An 18,812-nucleotide genomic window follows, 5' to 3' on the forward strand; every position below is an offset into this window, starting at 1 on the left:
TATCCCAATGCCCCAGGGCAGTGATTGGGGACACTGCCCTGTGTAGGGTGCCGTCTTTCGGATGGGACGTTAAACGGGTGTCCTGACTCTCTGAGGTCATTAAAGATCCCATGGCACTTATCGTAAGAGTAGGGGTGTTAACCCCGGTGTCCTGGCTAAATAAATAAATAATAATCCCCAGTTTACAATTGGCTCATTCATCCCCCTCCTCTCCCCTGTAACTATTCCCCAGGTCGTTGCTGTAAATGAGAATGTGTTCTCAGTCAACTTACCTGGTAAAATAACGGAAAAATAAAATAAAAAATTCCTGCGACACCTGGTCTTGTAAACTCAGCAAAAAAAGAAACAGGACCCTGTCTTTCAAAGATAATTCGTTAAAATCCAAATAACTTCACAGATCTTCATTGTAAAGGGTTTAAACACTGTTTCCCATGCTTGTTCAATGAACCATAAACAATTAATGAACATGCACCTGTGGAACGGTTGTTAAGACACTAACAGCTTACAGACAGTAGGCAATTAAGGTCACAGTTTGAAAGTTTAGGACACTAAAGAGGCCTTTCTACTGACTCTGAAAAACACCAAAAGAAAGATGTCCAGGGTCCCTGCTCATCTGCGTGAACGTGCCTTAGACATGCTGCAAGGAGGCATGAGGACTGCAAATGTGGCCAGGGCAATAAATTGCAATGTCCGTACTGTGAGACGCCTAAGACAGCACTACAGGGAGATAGGGCGGACAGCAGATCGTCCTCGCAGTGGCAGACCACGTGTAACAACACCTGCACAGGATCGGTACATCCGAACATCACACCTGCGGGACAGGTACAGGATGGCAACAACCACTGCCCGAGTTACACCAGGAACGCACAATCCCTCCATCAGTGCCCAAACTGTCCGCAATAGGCTGAGAGAGGCTGGACTGAGGGCTTGTAGGTCTGTTGTAAGCCAGGTCCTCACCAGACATCACCGGCAACAACATCGCCTATGGGCACAAACCCACCGTCGCTGGACGAGACAGGACTGGCAAAAAGTGCTCTTCACTGACGAGTCGCGGTTTTGGCTCACCAGGGGTGATGGTCGGATTTGCGTTTATCGTCGAAGGAATGAGCATTACACCGAGGCCTGTACTCTGGAGCGGGATCGATTTGGCGGTGGAGGGTCCGTCATGGTCTGGGGCGGTGTGTCACAGCATCATCGGTCTGAGCTTGTTGTCATTGCAGGCAATCTCAACGCTGTGCGTTACAGGGAAGACATCCTCCTCCCTCATGTGGTACCCTTCCTGCAGGCTCATCCTGACATGACCCTCCAGCATGACAATGCCACCAGCCATACTGCTCGTTCTGAGCGTGATTTCCTGCAAGACAGGAATGTCAGTGTTCTGACATGGCCAGCGAAGAGCGTGGATCTCAGTCCCATTGAGCACGTCTGGGACCTGTTGGATCGGAGGGTGAGGGCTAGGGTCATTCCCCCCAGAAATGTCAGTCAATTGCAGGTGCATTGGCGGAAGAGTGGGGTAACATCTCACAGCAAGAACTGGCAAGTCTGGTGCAGTCCATGAGGAGGAGATACATTGCAGTACTTAATGCAGCTGGTGGCCACACCAGATACTGACTGTTACTTTTGATTTTGACCCCCCCTTTGTTCAGGGACACATTATTCCATTTCTGTTAGTCACATGTCTGTGGAACCTGTTCAGTTTATGTCTCAGTTGTTGAATCTTATGTTCATACAAATATTTACACATGTTAAGTTTGCTGAAAATAAACACAGTTGACAGTGAGAGGACGTTTCTTTTTTTGCTGAGTTTAGGTGCTCTGTAGAGCATGCAGTGTGCACGCAATGGTGAGTTCGGCTGCACATATCAACCTATGAAGAGTCTTGCGGTCCGCGGCGGTGGAGTTGCCGTACCAGGCTGTGATGCAGCCCGACAGAATGCTCTCAATGGTGCTCCTGTAGAACACTGTGAGGGCCCTCGGGGACAGGCCAAATTTCTTCAGCATTCTGAAGTTGAAGAATCTCTGTCGTGCCTTCTTCACTATGGTGTTCGTGTGGTTAGACCATTTCAGATTCTCTGAGATATGTACGCCAAGGAATTTGCAGTTATTGACCATTTCCACGGTGGCCCCATTGATGAGGCAGCCCCATTGTGGTTGATAATAGCTTATTGATGGTTGATTGAGCCCACACAATTCAAACTAGTCAGAATACAATTGACAGTATATTTATTCCAGACATCAGCAATTTGTAAGTCGCTCTGGATAAGAGCGTCTGCTAAATGACTTAAATGTAAATGTAAATGGATCTAGCATGGAGTGATATGTCAAAAGCAGTGAAAAAATTGAAGCGGAGTTTGAACCAGCAACTTTTATGGCCCTCTTGTGCCATAAAAGTCCAGACCTCTTGGTTTAGTGTTGTTATACGCAGAAGTTTAGCATCAGTCTGGCTGATGTGAAATATAAGTATTTTTTAAAATTTAATGGTTAGAAGAGTAAGGCACAGTAATGGGAAATGGGTTTTAAACTCATACTCTGTATCCAGTAGGTTCAAGTAACACAGTCAGCAACAAATCATGATTTTATTTCAGTCTTCTTCTTACTCTCTTTAGGAACCCCTTTACCACGCACACACGTGCACACGCACACGCACACGCACACGCACACGCACACGCACACGCACACACACACGCACACACACACACACACACACACACACACACACACACACACAGAGACAGACAGACAGACAGACAGACAGACAGACAGACACCCACGTGCACTTCTCAGTCCATAGTCTTGTCACTCCAGGCCAGAGATTTCCTCTTGGCAAGTTCCATCCAGGTTGGCTGACCCCGGTGTGACAATGATGATGATGATGATGATGAAGAAGAAGGTATCTCAGGCTTTGCGATGTGAATCTCAATTTGACCATTGCTAGATTCCTCCTAAGATAAAATACAGAGATGACACATTACTAACTAAACTGACCACATTACATCTTAGTTACAAAATGAAGACTTAATCTGATTGAGTCAGTTGTTTTTCCTCACCACGTGAACTGACCGGGAAAAACGTCTGAGCCTAGTGGGGGCACAGTCAAATATTTACCATAGTCCCAGTCGGGAGCGCTCTTTCTGTCCATTTCTCCACAGGCATCTTCTCAGCTCTCTTCAGAGACCTGTAGGATCTCTCAGACGCTCCTCGTAGAGTTGGTCTGGTTGGCATGTGAGGTTGGGAGGACGGTTGTGTCAGCTGTTGAGCAGTTCCTTGTGGTGTCGGTTGTGATGCTGTTTGTGTGTTAGGCTGATCTGAAGGCAATGCTTTGAGTGTAGCTGTCAATTGCATTCCCCATAGGATTGGTCTACCGCTTGGTATTGGTTGAGATGGTGGTTGTACCACTGGGGCTGATGTTTGTTTTTGCGAGGCTGTTTTTGTGCTTGGCTGTGATTGTGATGGAGGTTGTGTTGATGGCTGAGCTGTTGGTTGTAATCTAGGCTGTGGGGCTGGGGTTGGAGCTGGCCGTGGTGATGGGGTGTACTGGGGCGTTGTTGTCCCCCCTGTCCCCCCTGTCCCAGGCTCTGTCTCTGGACTGAGATGCTGTTGGAGACTCCTGGTCTTTTCCCGGGCCATGGACATCCAGACAGGCTCCGATCCAGCTGACCCATTAGACCCAGGGGTCTCAGCCCCTCTTGGGAGCCCCAGAGCAGGTCTGGAGGATGGGCCTTTGTCTGAGGAACAATGGGTGACATTATTGAAATCAAATCAAACTTTATTTAAAGTGTATTTAAAAGATACTGTGGTGTTTGAGGACTGGAGTTGTGAATCCATTATTTAATCAGATCATCTTAATTTATTCTGTGGTTAATTTGGTTTGGTTCGATGTTGGCAATATTATGATTGAGGTCAAACAGAGATCATATTACAAACAGTGCCCCTGTAATTATTTGGACAGTGAAGCATGTTTTCTTCTTTTGGCTCTATAGTCCAAATTTTGGATTTGAAATGAAACAATGACTATGAGGTTTAAGTACAGACTGTGAGCTTTAATTTGAGGGTATGTTCATCCATATCGGGTGAACCGTTTAGATATTACAGCAGTTTTTGTACATAGTCCCCCCATTTAAGGTGAGCGAAAGTATTGGGACAAATTGACTTATGTGTATTAAAGTAGTAAAAAGTTAAGTATTTGGTCCCATATTCATAGCACGCAATGACTACATCAAGCGTGTGACTGCACATTTGTACATTTTTTGTTTGTTTTGGTTGTGTTTCAGATTATTTTGTGCCCAATAGAAATGAATGGTAAAAAATGTATTGATTCACTATTATTGAAAATAAGAATAGAATATGTTTCTAAACACTTCTACATGAATGTGGATGCTACCATGATATATGGATAATGCTGAATGATTCATCAATAATGATGAGTGAGAAAGTTACAGATGCTCAAATATCATACCCCCCAAAAATGTAATGGTGAGAGGTTAGCATGTCTTGGGGGTATGATATTAGTGCATCTGTAACTTTCTTACTTATTCACGATTCATTCAGGATTATCCGTAATCATGGTATCATCCACATTAATGTAGAAGTGTTTAGAAACATATTCTATTCTTATTTACAATAAAAGTGACTCAAGAATGACACAATTCATTTTTTACCATTCATTTCTATTGGGCACAAAATAATCTGAAACACAACCAAAATAAGCAGCAAATGTATGCATCCAGCAAATTTGTAGAGTCACAAGATTTATGTAGTCGTTGAATGCTAGGAATATGGGACCCAATACAAAACATTTTACTACTTTAATAAACATACAGTGGGGCACCAATTGTGCAAGTTCTCCCACTTAAAACTTTTATACTGATAACAAGTTCAAACAGGTGCAATTAATACAGGTAACGAGTGGAGGACAGAGGAGCCTCTTACAGGTCTGTGAGAGCCAGAAATCCTGCTTGTTTGTAGGTGATCAAATACTTATTTTCCACCATAATTTGCAAATAAATTAATTAAAAATCCTACAATGTGATTTTCAGGATTTTTTTTCTCATTTTGTCTGTCATAGTTGAAGTGTACCTATGATGAAAATTACAGGCCTCTCTCATCTTTTTAAGTGGGAGAACTTGCACAATTGGTGGCTGACTAAATACTTTTTTGCCCCACTGTATACGTGAATTTGTCCCAATACTTTTGCTCACCTAAAATGGGAGGACTATGTACAAAAAGTGTTGTAATTTCTAAATGGTTCACCTGTAATGGGTGAAAATACCCCGAAATTAAAGCTGAAAGTCTGCACTTTAACCTCATAGTCATTGTATCATTTCAAATCCAAACTTTTGGAGTATAGAACCAAAGGGCGAAAAAATGCTTCACTGTCCCAATAATTACAGAGGGCACATATTATTATACAGATCTGGATCCAGTTTTGATTGGAGGGGAAATTGCCCACTCTGATTCAGAAGTGCTCATTATACTGTAACTACTATTGTATGATTATTAGAGAAGTGTTCAGTGGTTCAGTAGATATATGTTACCTGGGTCTAAAAAGGCATCTACTACCAGGTCAGTATCATCATCGTCTAAGGATAGAACCAAGACAGTGCCTAGAGGTGAGTACATGCTATTGAAACAGGGCCCTCAGTAGACTGACATAGCTGCAACCGTGTGAGCTAGAACACCTTGTTAGTGCAAAGTTAGTTAGTGCATAGTCCAAGTTAATTGTTGTTCAATATAGACTCAGCGATATGACGTAGATTCAGAAAGTAAACAGCGTAGTGGGTCAATTTCCGCAACAACTCTGAGCGTTGAACGCGAGGCTCAACTTCTCCGCTAAACCATCGACAACGTTTTAGAGAACATACGTACCTTGGTTCTCGTTGAGTCTGTTTCTATCAGGGGTGTATGAGGGGGGGCAGTCAGACACTTGTGACGGGCCCTTCCTCGAAGCCTTATTTGCCAAGTCACCCCTGACCTTTGAACTTGTGCCAATTTCGCCTTTGACTGGTTCTGCAGTTGTTGAGACAATATGACACTTAACCCTGAATTCTTGGTCCCTTTGCAAGCGATACTTCAGAGACTGAGAAGTGGTGCGCAGCTTCACTCCGAAAGCACTCCTCCTCTCCTGCTCCTGCTCCTGCTCCTTCTCCTGCTCCTGCTCCTGCTCCTGCTCCTGCTCCTCATTTCCCTCACTCTGCCCATCCCTTTTCTCTCCTCCCTTCAGTCCTGTCTCCTCCACTACTTCTACTTCTGTTTGTACTTTTCTCTCCTGAGGCGAGGGTTGTGGTTGGTTTTCCTTCAGGCCTTTAAAAGTGGCCTGCTCTGGTTTTACCTCTTGCCTTCTGACAGACTCCTGATGAGGGTTTTTGGCCACCAAACCCTCCCCTCCTTTCCCTTCTGCATTCATCTCCTCGTTTCTCGTCCCTGTGTGGGCACTGCCAGTGGCGCTCTTGGAACGCTGTCTTGAGGAGGAAGTGGAGAAACTGTTTGCTCTAGGCAGTGTGTCTTCGTGGCCAGTAGGTTGCCCTGTCGTCCTCTGTACCATGTCCAATTTGGAGGTTTCTTCATTAACGCCCGACAGTGGGACTGCTGTAGTCTCTCTGACAGACTCTCTCTCAGAAGCAGGTCTCTGTGTTTGTCTTATAACGCGAGGGGCAGGGGTAGGTAGAGCAGAGTGGTGTGTAGAGCTGCTGGTGTCTGCTAGGCTCACACCCTGTGTGTTTCTGCTCAACCTGTCTCCCTTGTTAGAGGTGGCTGGGGTCATATTCTCTTCTGGCTTCTCTTTTGATGGCAGTTGATTTGTGGTGGAAGTGACATTATTTGATCCATAGACAGGACTGAGAGGCCTGGAGAGGGTCTTTTCAGATGTAGACCCAGGCCGACTTCCCTGGTCTGAATTATCCTGGATGAGAGTTCTTGGGCGTTTGACCCGGATAGGTTCCGGGGGCTTCTGTGGCTCCTCCACTGCTGCTGAAGGGGGAGTGGGCAGGCTCGGGGTCTCCAGGATGGAGGTTTTGGTCATGGGTTCTGGTAGAGGAGAGGTCATAGCCTGGAGGTAGAGAGGGTTGGTGGTGATGCGTCCCTCTGTCTCGGAGGACTCTTGTCTCTGTAATACCTCTTTCTGACCACCAGGGGGTACTGACTCCCAGGGCTTCTCCTCAGAGTCTTTTGGAGATGAAGAGAACGGTCGCTCCCTCTCCTCCTCTTCCTCTCTGTCCTCATCCTCTGTTCCATCCTGCTCTTCCTCCCTCTCAGACAGGGGCTGGTCAGGGTCCAGGTCACTCAGGCTCTCTGAGCCAAGTCTGCTTGCTCTCTAGTAATGACACAGACAAGATAAACAGCCCGTTAAACCATGATCTTATATTTACACTGTAATCAAGGTATTAGAGATTGAAATGCTGCCCAGTACCCACTATGTGGTGTTTTGATGTTACACTATACAGTGAGATCTTACCAGGGGACCTTTCCGTCCCTTGGCGCTGGCCCTCTGGTTCCTGGGTTTAACAGACATGCGGTGACGGGCGGCAGAGCTGTCCAGGCTAGGAGTGTACTGGGCTGGGCTGGTGAAGTCCACTGCAGGGGAGGGCTCTGGATCACAGGGGGAAGCAGGATTCGGGGAGAGAGGACGGGAGGAGGGCTGGGACAGGCACTGAGGAGAAAGTAGAAAAGCAGATTAACAACTGAAATGGACCCAACAAACAGGTTTTCGGTGAATGTTGTTAGGATGATCAGTATGTGAATGTGGGATGTGGTGTAATGCAGACAGGAAGTTGCATCACCTGCTCCTCCTCCTCACTTCCTGTCCCTGCTAAACTCAGAGAGCTATGGTGCCTGTGAGTGTTAGGGAACTAGGGATGGAATGGAGGGAGAGGTGTCAATCAGTCAGTCACACAAGGTGGTGGAAGAGTAATGCAGCATGATGATGATAATGATAATGGTGATGATTACATTGTGTTTTGTTTGCAAGTGTACCAACAGATTCTACTGACTACAGCAAGGTTTGTTCTCTAAAAATAGATATTATCTCAATGAGACTATCCTGGATAAATACAAGTTAGATCAATTGTATCTATGTGTGTGCAGTATATGTGATCAGCCCCATTCACCTTGTAGGAAGGCCCCTGTGCTGTTCGGTCATGGAACAAGATCTCTGGAGGGCTCTGGGGTAAACCATCATCCTCAGAGGTGGCTCCGGAATCTTCCATTCTCTTTCCAGGGATCAGCAAGGGGGGAGGGCCCAGACACATGTTCTGCCGCTGCAGTTTCAGCTGCCCAATCAGAAACAGTGCATGTGTGATGAGCACACTCCGGGACCAATCACAACAGTAGATTAGACTATAAGGACCCTCCCACCTACAGATTCACCTGCAGTTCTCTTATCCTGCTGTGTACGTTCTCCTGAGACAGAACCCTCGTCGGCTCAGAGGAGCTCTGTGATTGGTCAGCCAGGAAAATGCTGTCATGTGACAGAGCTCTGGACCCCAGTGTATTTGGGCCGCCCCTGTAAGTGACACATGTCAAAAAATATGTTTACTACATACATACAGTATTTCCCAGTGGACATGCTACTTAAACTTGATAATTTGATCAACTTGATATGCTACTATTTCCAGTGAGTGAAAGAGGTCAGATGCTTACAAACAGTCATCCTCTGAGTCGTTGTCCCCCAGAGCTATGACATCAGCAGTGACATCACTGGCGGACTGGCTCTGCTTCATCAGTCCTTCAGTCTCCTTCCTCTTCAGACGGCCAAACAGACGACTCTTCAGCAGCTTGAACCGAGACTTCTTCCTCCCTGAAACCACCAGGAAGTTACTGTCCTACATTTGGTTTTGTTTGCAGAGTCAGACATGAGACTTTTGCTGTGTAGTTCATTCCTGTTTGCATTGCATAATACACTGTATATGAATGATGTATTGGGAATGAATGATTTGCCAGCTACGTATGTCTGTTTACATTGGTTTAGGCATGTCAATCATTTAATTAGAAAGAAGACAGGTGTTCTACCTGTAAGCTCTTCTCCTGAGTCCTCCACTTCCCCAGTGTTAGTATCCATGACAGGAGACTGGAGTTAGCTGCTCTTACCTAGGAAGAGAGACAGGGCAAGACAAAAACCATTCAACGACATCGTATTTAGCAACGCCAGAGGGTTGTGTTTCAACAATGGCTATTCCTGTGAGCCATTCAGGAGCCAGTAGACTGCAGGTTGCAGCTCACCTCTATCACACCACTCCCTCCCTGGACAAAGTGTGCTTTCAAGACTGGCCTCAGACTTACTGCCTGAGTATCGGTACTGTACACACACTGCCAAACATACCTCTCTATACCCCCTTGGCGATGTGGGTTGGAGCCCTGTCTCAGCCAATCTCTGTCTATGCCCCCCTGGGGATGTGGGTTGGAGCCCTGTCTCAGCTAATCTCTGTCTATGCCCCCCTGGCGATGTGGGTTGGAGCCCTGTCTCAGCCAATCTCTGTCTATGCCCCCCTGGCGATGTGGGTTAGAGCCCTGTCTCAGCCAATCTCTGTCTATGCCCCCCTGGCGATGTGGGTTGGAGCCCTGTCTCAGCCAATCTCTGTCTATGCCCCCCTGGCGATGTGGGTTGGAGCCCTGTCTCAGCCACTCCCTGTCTATGCTCTTATTAGCTGTCTCCCTCTACATTTCCTGCACTACTGTCAAAAATACAAAAAAAACATCCAAAAATATATATATATATATATATGTATTCAACAGCTTTTGGAGTTGTCGTATTTTAATAACATGTATTTATTTATTATTTAATTATAGTACATTTGATTATCCAGCCAACATACCAGTAAATGACTTTGTCTTTCCAGAGACAAAGACCCTTCATTGATGATAAATAGTTTCACACACTCTTTTCCTTGAACAAGCTGATAACAACATTTAAGAAACCTAACAAACCTGAAGAATTGTCTGCTTTTTGTCAGGCGTTAGATATTAGCTTTGCTATTGTCATTGTTCTAGCTATTTATAGTTAATAAATAAGCGTTTTCATTTGAAGTAACATCTTCTCAAGTCAAGTTTGCCAGTTGAGTGATTATTGTGTCAGCAGTTCCAATTAGTTTCAGCAGTATTTCTCTTTCAGCAGATATCATGGAGCGTTTGATTAGAACAAGCGGACCAGACAAGAGGCTTTCAGCTCCTGTGTTGACTTTGTTCCTGGACCTGAATAGGAGTTGCCTAGCAGTCCACTGATGACGTGACGTGACATTAAATAACAAGGAGACAATTTAAACACGGCCTGAGTTCAACCTTTCCCAGACTCATCATGCTTACACACACGCACACACGGACACACGCACACACGCACACACATGCACAGACACACATAAACAGACACACATAAACAGACACACATAAACAGACACACATAAACAGACACACATAAACAGACACACATGCACAGACACACACGCACAGCTCTTTCACACAATGTCTGAAGGAAGACAACAAAAACCAGAGGTTCACCAGAGTTCTAAGCACGCCCAAACTCCCCCAATCCATCTTTCTCCAACACGTCTACAAGCAGGGAGAACTCAGGGAGAAGACTGGGTTAGTGTACTGAACCCAGCCACCAAACCACATGCAGCAACCCAGTCTAATACAGCAACCCTGGCTAATACAACAACCCTGTCTAATACAGCAACCCAGTCTAATACAGCAACCCAGTCTAATACAGCAACCCTGGCTAATACAACAACCCTGTCTAATACAGCAACCCAGTCTAATACAGCAACCCTGGCTAATACAACAACCCTGTCTAATACAGCAACCCAGTCTAATACAGCAACCCTGGCTAATACAACAACCCAGTCTAATACAGCAACCCAGTCTAATACAGCAACCCTGGCTAATACAACAACCCAGTCTAATACAGCAACCCAGTCTAATACAGCAACCCAGTCTAATACAGCAACCCTGGCTAATACAACAACCCTGTCTAATACAGCAACCCAGTCTAATACAGCAACCCTGGCTAATACAACAACCCTGTCTAATACAGCAACCCAGTCTAATACAGCAACCCTGGCTAATACAACAACCCTGTCTAATACAGCAACCCAGTCTAATACAGCAACCCTGGCTAATACAACAACCCAGTCTAATACAGCAACCCAGTCTAATACAGCAACCCTGGCTAATACAACAACCCTGTCTAATACAGCAACCCAGTCTAATACAGCAACCCTGGCTAATACAACAACCCTGTCTAATACAGCAACCCAGTCTAATACAGCAACCCTGGCTAATACAACAACCCTGGCTAATAAAGCAACCCTGTCTAATACAACAACCCAGTCTAATACAACAACCCTGTCTAATACAGCAACCCTGTCTAATACAGCAACCCTGTCTAATACAGCAACCCTGTCTAATACAACAACCCTGTCTAATACAGCAACCCAGTCTAATACAGCAACCCTGTCTAATACAACAACACTGTCTAATACAACAACCCTGTCTAATACAGCAACCCAGTCTAATACAGCAACCCTGTCTAATACAACAACCCTGTCTAATACAGCAACCCAGTCTAATACAGCAACCCTGTCTAATACAACAACCCTGTCTAATACAACAACCCTGTCTAATACAACAACCCTGTCTAATAAAGCAACCCAGTCTAATACAGTCTAACACAACAACCCAGTCTAATACAGCAACCCTGTCTAATACAACAACCCTGTCTAATACAACAACCCTGTCTAATACAACAACCCTGTCTAATACAGTCTAATACAACAACCCAGTCTAATACAGCAACCCTGTCTAATACAACAACCCTGTCTAATACAGTCTAATACAACAACCCAGTCTAATACAACAACCCTGTCTAATACAACAACCCTGTCTATTACAGCAACCCTGTCTAATACAGTCTAATACAACAACCCTGTCTAATACAACAACCCTGTCTAATACAGTCTAATACAGCAACCCTGTCTAATACAGCAACCCTGTCTAATACAACAACCCTGTCTAATGCAGCAACCCTGTCTAATACAACAACCCTGTCTAATACAACAACCCTGTCTAATACAGTCTAATACAGCAACCCTGTCTAATACAACAACCCTGTCTAATACAGCAACCCTGTCTAATACAGCAACCCTGTCTAATACAACAACCCTGTCTAATACAGCAACCCTGTCTAATACAGCAACCCTGTCTAATACAACAACCCTGTCTAATGCAGCAACCCTGTCTAATACAACAACCCTGTCTAATACAACAACCCTGTCTAATACAACAACCCTGTCTAATACAGCAACCCTGTCTAATACAACAACCCAGTCTAATACAACAACCCTGTCTAATACAGCAACCCTGTCTAATACAGCAACCCTGTCTAATACAGCAACCCTGTCTAATACAACAACCCAGTCTAATACAGTCTAATACAACAACCCTGTCTAATGCAGCAACCCTGTCTAATACAACAACCCTGTCTAATACAGTCTAATGCAGCAACCCTGTCTAATACAACAACCCAGTCTAATACAGTCTAATACAACAACCCTGTCTAATACAACAACCCAGTCTAATACAGTCTAATACAACAACCCTGTCTAATGCAGCAACCCTGTCTAATACAGCAACCCTGTCTAATACAGCAACCCTGTCTAATACAGCAACCCTGTCTAATACAGCAACCCAGTCTAATACAACAACCCTGTCTAATACAGCAACCCTGTCTAATACAGAAACCCTGTCTAATACAGCAACCCTGTCTAATACAGCAACCCTGTCTAATACAACAACCCTGTCTAATACAGCAACCCTGTCTAATACAACAACCCTGTCTAATACAGTCTAATACAACAACCCTGTCTAATGCAGCAACCCTGTCTAATACAACAACCCTGTCTAATACAGCAACCCTGTCTAATACAGCAACCCAGTCTAATACAACAACCCTGTCTAATGCAGCAACCCTGTCTAATACAGCAACCCTGTCTAATACAACAACCCTGTCTAATACAGCAACCCTGTCTAATACAACAAACCAGTCTAATACAACAACCCTGTCTAATACAGCAACCCTGTCTAATACAGCAACCCTGTCTAATACAGCAACCCTGTCTAATACAACAACCCTGTCTAATACAACAACCCTGTCTAATACAACAACCCTGTCTAATACAGCAACCCTGGCTAATACAGCAACCCTGTCTAATACAACAACCCTGTCTAATACAACAACCCTGTCTAATACAACAACCCTGTCTAATACAGCAACCCTGTCTAATACAGCAACCCTGTCTAATACAACAACCCTGTCTAATACAACAACCCTGTCTAATACAGCAACCCTGTCTATTACAGCAACCCTGTCTAATACAGTCTAATACAACAACCCTGTCTAATACAGCAACCCTGTCTATTACAGCAACCCTGTCTAATACAGCAACCCTGGCTAATACAACAACCCTGTCTAATACAACAACCCTGTCTAATACAACAACCCTGTCTAATACAGCAACCCTGTCTAATACAGCAACCCTGTCTAATACAACAACCCTGTCTAATACAGCAACCCTGTCTAATACAACAACCCTGTCTAATACAGTATAATACAACAACCCTGTCTAATACAGCAACCCTGTCTATTACAGCAACCCTGTCTAATACAGTCTAATACAACAACCCTGTCTAATACAACAACCCTGTCTAATACAACAACCCTGTCTATTACAGCAACCCTGTCTAATACAGTCTAATACAACAACCCTGTCTAATACAACAACCCTGTCTAATACAGCAACCCTGTCTAATACAGAAACCCTGTCTAATACAGCAACCCTGTCTAATACAGAAACCCTGTCTAATACAGCAACCCTGTCTAATACAGCAACCCTGTCTAATACAACAACCCTGTCTAATACAGCAACCCTGTCTAATACAACAACCCTGTCTAATACAGCAACCCTGTCTAATACAACAACCCTGTCTAATACAACAACCCTGTCTAATACAGCAACCCTGTCTAATACAACAACCCTGTCTAATACAACAACCCTGTCTAATACAACAACCCTGTCTAATACAGCAACCCTGTCTATTACAGCAACCCTGTCTAATACAACAACCCTGTCTAATACAACAACCCTGTCTAATACAACAACCCTGTCTAATACAGCAACCCTGTCTAATACAGCAACCCTGTCTAATACAACAACCCTGTCTAATACAGCAACCCTGTCTAATACAACAACCCTGTCTAATACAACAACCCTGTCTAATACAACAACCCTGTCTAATACAACAACCCTGTCTAATGCAGCAACCCTGTCTAATACAACAACCCTGTCTAATACAACAACCCTGTCTAATACAGCAACCCTGTCTATTACAGCAACCCTGTCTAATACAACAACCCTGTCTAATACAACAACCCTGTCTAATACAACAACCCTGTCTAATACAACAACCCTGTCTAATACAACAACCCAGTCTAATACAGTATAATACAACAACCCTGTCTAATACAACAACCATGTCTAATACAGCAACCCTGTCTAATACAGCAACCCTGTCTAATACAGCAACCCAGTCTAATACAGCAACCCTGTCTAATACAGCAACCCAGTCTAATACAGCAACCCTGCTCTGCATCTAGCTGTCAACTGGAACATAATCTCCCAGCAGAGTAGAACACTAAAGGTCGGTGCAGCTCACTGAGCAACCCAACTACCACACACAGCAACCAGGCCTTGAACCCTGGTGCCCAGCAGAATGGATACCTGCATAGAACAAGCCCAACAATAGGGAACAGCAGGGGTACTGTCTCTGGTGAAATCCTATCCTGCAGCTACAGGATATTACTGAAGCTGGCTAGCCAGTCCTGATCCAGCTGGCTACAAACAGCACAGTACAGCACAGATCATCCTATTGTTGAAGGAATTGTAATTTCCACTTTAAAATGTCAGACTCGATTTGCCTTAATGATAAATGTATCAACCCCTACAAAACATGTTAATTAATTATAATCCACATAACAATTCACATTTCCTGTTGCTGCAGGATTATATTCATGCTGTTTTAACTGGCTCAAATGAAGATACGGCATCTGTATACTACGTATGCACTCTGTGGTAGAAGAGCCTTTAAGAGCTATAGAGTTCAGATAACTATCCTCCTTGTTGGCACCAAACGTTCCATGATTAAAACATTCTAATTGGCGTTGTAACTAGAAGTGTCAATGTCTCAGGTGTAACTTTAAGTGTCAACACGGTGTCTATTGAGATTCTAAATCAAGCCAAGAGACTGTATATGATGGCTGGCTATCCATGGCTCTGTCTATCTGTGGATCTGGCGAGGATAAGCCTGTGTATTACTGTTTAATGAGATGATGAACTTGTGTAACCTTTTAGAACTCACACACACACACACCTGCGGCTGGGACACCTCAGGTCCTCGAGTGCCTGTAGTGACGTCAGCATGGCCAGCTGTTCCCCCAAGGCTATAATGGAACCCCACAGCTGAGCTACTGTATAGATAAGAGGAAACCATCTACTTTTTACAGCGCCACGCATACAATAAAATAATCAGATTAAATGCTTCCGGAATGTAAATGAAACGGGCCATTTGAATGGAAATAGATTTCAGCTGTAGACAATGAGTGAATTATTAACTGGAAATGGCTGTGAAAATACACCTGAATGTCTAAAGAACAATAAACAAAGAAATAAATTGATGTAAATTATTTAAAATGTTCAAAGTATAGAAGATCTTAACATCGTATGACCTGCTTACCACAGGAGACTGGTGGCACCTTACCTGGGGAGGACGAGATTGTAGTAATGGCTGGAGTGGAATGGGTGGAATGGTATCAAATACACCAAACACATGGTTTCTATGTGTTTGAAACCATTCCATTCGCTCCGTTCCAGCCATTATTATGAGCCGTCCTCCCCTCAGCAGCCCCCACTGCTGCTTACTTACCATGTAAGTAAATAGAAACCAGGTACCAACATGGTCCCTCCCTGGAAAAAGCCTCTAAAAAGGAAGTGTGACTGATAAGTCCTACGTAACAGCACTGCACAATGAGAGCCAAGGGACTCCTCAGTGAGCCAAACAACACAAGCCCAGGGGACCTGACACTTTCAGCAAGTCTCCACACACCACGGCAGTGCAGTGAACACATGGAGTATTACCTGTTGATAATGGAGGGACTAAGGTAGAGAGCTACCACCTATAATCGATCTCTGGGTACTAGACTAAAGCAATATGAACCGGAACTCAATGGTTTTGTGCTCTCCCTTTAATAAAGGTATTTTAACCAAACAGCCGTTATGAAATCTGATTGTCCAGTGAATGATCAGCGATTACTCTGGTCCTGTTCACAACCAGCATGATGCTTTATATACAGAGCAGTGTTGTTTACCAAAGGCAGTTTTATTAGATGACAATGAAGGATAACTTAGGAAAGACAAACACTGTAATGGCAATCATCCTTCTTGCTGGATGAGGGCATAGTGTTGTTTTGACAGAAACAGGTTGAAGCCTCTCTGTAGGCAGTGGAATAATCACACAGAATCTGGACTTTTCAAAACCCTAGCACGTCATTTTTTATACCTGGAAAAAAAAACTCGAGATCAGAACAGTTGTTATTGTTTAGGTCGTCGGACACGATTTGATTCTTATCAGTTAATCCCATTTAGGAATGCAGAACTCGTGCTCAACACACTGTAGTTAAAAGTTCAAAGGTTATGGAACAAGAAACAGTTGAAATACTGTACAACAGCATGGAAGATCATATGCTGCAAATTATCTTATCAATTATCATTTTTATCAACAGATACAACTGTTTGTGGGTGGTTTCTAGTTCATTTACAGTAAGAGTCAAGTTCAGTCGGGTGGAATTGTCTTACCCTGTTACTGGAGAGCAGCTGCTTCTTCTTCGTCTCTCTCTTTCTCTGTTTTCTCTTTCTCTCCGAGGGGAGGATGTGTCCTTCCACTCACTCACACACATACTAGTCCTCAGCCACCTCACTCCACCGCCATCGGCAAATGAAGGGAACAAGAGAAGGAGAGGTGATAGGAGAGAGGTGACAGGACAGAAAGGGAGAGAGGGAGTGTAGAGTGAGAGAGAGTGGCACTACAAGGGTAGTGTTCATAGGATCAGTGACAGGAGTGGAAAGCTGTCTTAAATGAACTGTGTACAGAGAACAAATGTGTTGTGTTGTCCTGCATCATTTATCCCCTCTATACCTTTTAGGGTCTTTGGCAAATGTCTACATTTAAAGACATTTCCTAAGTACTCCCATTCAAAAGTATTTAAATGTCTGAATGCAGTTACGTATCTCAGTATGTGTTCATAAAGAGTTAATAATTAGAGTGAATGAGTCACTTTTCTCATAAGTGGTAATTAGTGACCCGTTGTAGGCATTGGGTCTACCTTATAGCCTCCTGGGCTTACCAGGTTTCTACAGGCTTGAAAGACGAGACCCTACAAACATTGATGTTTTCCCCCCTCTGTGTACTTTACTGTTTAATCCGGTGTCCTGTGTGTTATCTAACATTATTCTGACTACTCCAATTCAAGTACACTGTTACCTGAGTGAAACATTAGCCCCGGTCCTTACAAAAGCAGCTCAGGCACTCCCACCCACCCAATCAATGGTCAGGAGTCAGACAGCTCACCTTTCTGACACCACTCCCTCCACTCCCTCCCTCCCCGGACAAAGTGTGCTTTCAGGACTGGCCTTCTGAAAATCATTGTGAAATACAAACATGTAATAATACCACCTCTAAGAGTGTGGCCTTATGTTGCCTGTACAGGCAAAGGAGGAACCTGCACACCTCAGCCCAGAAAACATTGACTACCAGAGTTAGAAATGTCCAATGTCTTGAGTGTTGCTCCCCAACAAAGAAGGCGTGTGTAAACATTAACCTCGCTGTCATGGTTTCCAGATGAATGGTGTGGCAAGGGAGAGACTAGCTAGCATCTGTTCGATTATTAACTATCCTTACTGAGACCCACTTCTTTCATAGTTATGAAGAATATGGGGTGAATTCCAAATTCAGGTATTGCAAGGTACAGTATCTTCCATTTCAAAGCTTTTCACATTCATCTCTCAGAGTTCAGTGCATTTCTCAGTGTTCTTCACATACATGGAACAATGGATGGCAACTTCTGTTGATCCACTATAATGGGAACACCACTGTCATTTTTACATTTACATTTGAATAATTTAGCAGATGCTCTTATCCAGAGTGACTTACAGTTAGTGCATTCATCTTAAGACAGCTAGGTGGGACAACCACATATCAGACATAGTAAGTACATTTCTCCTCTATAAAGTAGCTATCAGCAGAGTCAGAGCTAGTAAGAGGGAAAAAGTAAAGTTCACGATGGGGTGTGATTATGTAAGATACTCCTTGAAGAGGTGTAGTTTTAGATGTTTTTGGAAGATGGTAAGGGACTCTGCTGCCTTGGCTTCAGGGGGAAGCTGGTTCCACCATTGCTGTGCCAGGACAGAGAAGAGCTTGGACTGGACTGAGTGGGAGCTGCCCTCCTGTAGGGGTGGGAGGGCCATGAGACCAGAAATGGCAGAACGGAGTGCTCCGGTTGGGGTGCAGGGTTTGAGCATATCCTGACGGTAGGGAGGGGCATTTCCTCTTACTGCTCGGTAGGCCAGTTCCATGGTCTTGTAGTGGGAAAAAATCCCATTGATATCCATTCTACTCTTTCTATTTCTATGTAGATGATTTCTGCCACTCTAGAGACCCGCTAGAACAGACATCATCAACCAGATTCGGCCTCGGGACGATTGTTTCTTGAGCGGATGG

At 44.3% G+C, this 18,812-nt stretch overlaps 1 protein-coding gene across 3 annotated transcripts; it reads right to left on the reverse strand.

Moving 5' to 3' along the window:
• Positions 1–590: 590 nt before the first annotated feature.
• Positions 591–17,159, reverse strand: LOC129859817 (capping protein-inhibiting regulator of actin dynamics-like). 3 transcript variants are annotated; one of them, XM_055929944.1, is made up of 11 exons: positions 16,892–17,159; positions 9,003–9,080; positions 8,634–8,790; positions 8,361–8,496; positions 8,102–8,263; positions 7,775–7,843; positions 7,450–7,644; positions 5,865–7,308; positions 5,534–5,578; positions 3,105–3,724; positions 591–2,941 (listed from the first exon to the last, which is right to left on the reverse strand). In XM_055929944.1, exons 2-11 carry the CDS (start codon positions 9,049–9,051, stop codon positions 2,780–2,782), a joined length of 3,039 nt encoding a protein of 1,012 aa, XP_055785919.1. In that variant the 5' UTR covers positions 9,052–9,080; positions 16,892–17,159; the 3' UTR covers positions 591–2,779. The 3 variants fall into 3 exon arrangements, with proteins under 3 accessions (XP_055785919.1, XP_055785920.1, XP_055785921.1); XM_055929945.1 differs by lacking the exon at positions 5,534–5,578; XM_055929946.1 differs by lacking the exon at positions 7,775–7,843 and having other exon boundaries at positions 592–2,941.
• Between the last annotated feature and the right edge of the window lie 1,653 nt (positions 17,160–18,812).

This window comes from Salvelinus fontinalis, chromosome 7, assembly GCF_029448725.1.
Source record: "Salvelinus fontinalis isolate EN_2023a chromosome 7, ASM2944872v1, whole genome shotgun sequence".
Lineage (NCBI taxonomy): Eukaryota > Metazoa > Chordata > Actinopteri > Salmoniformes > Salmonidae > Salvelinus > Salvelinus fontinalis.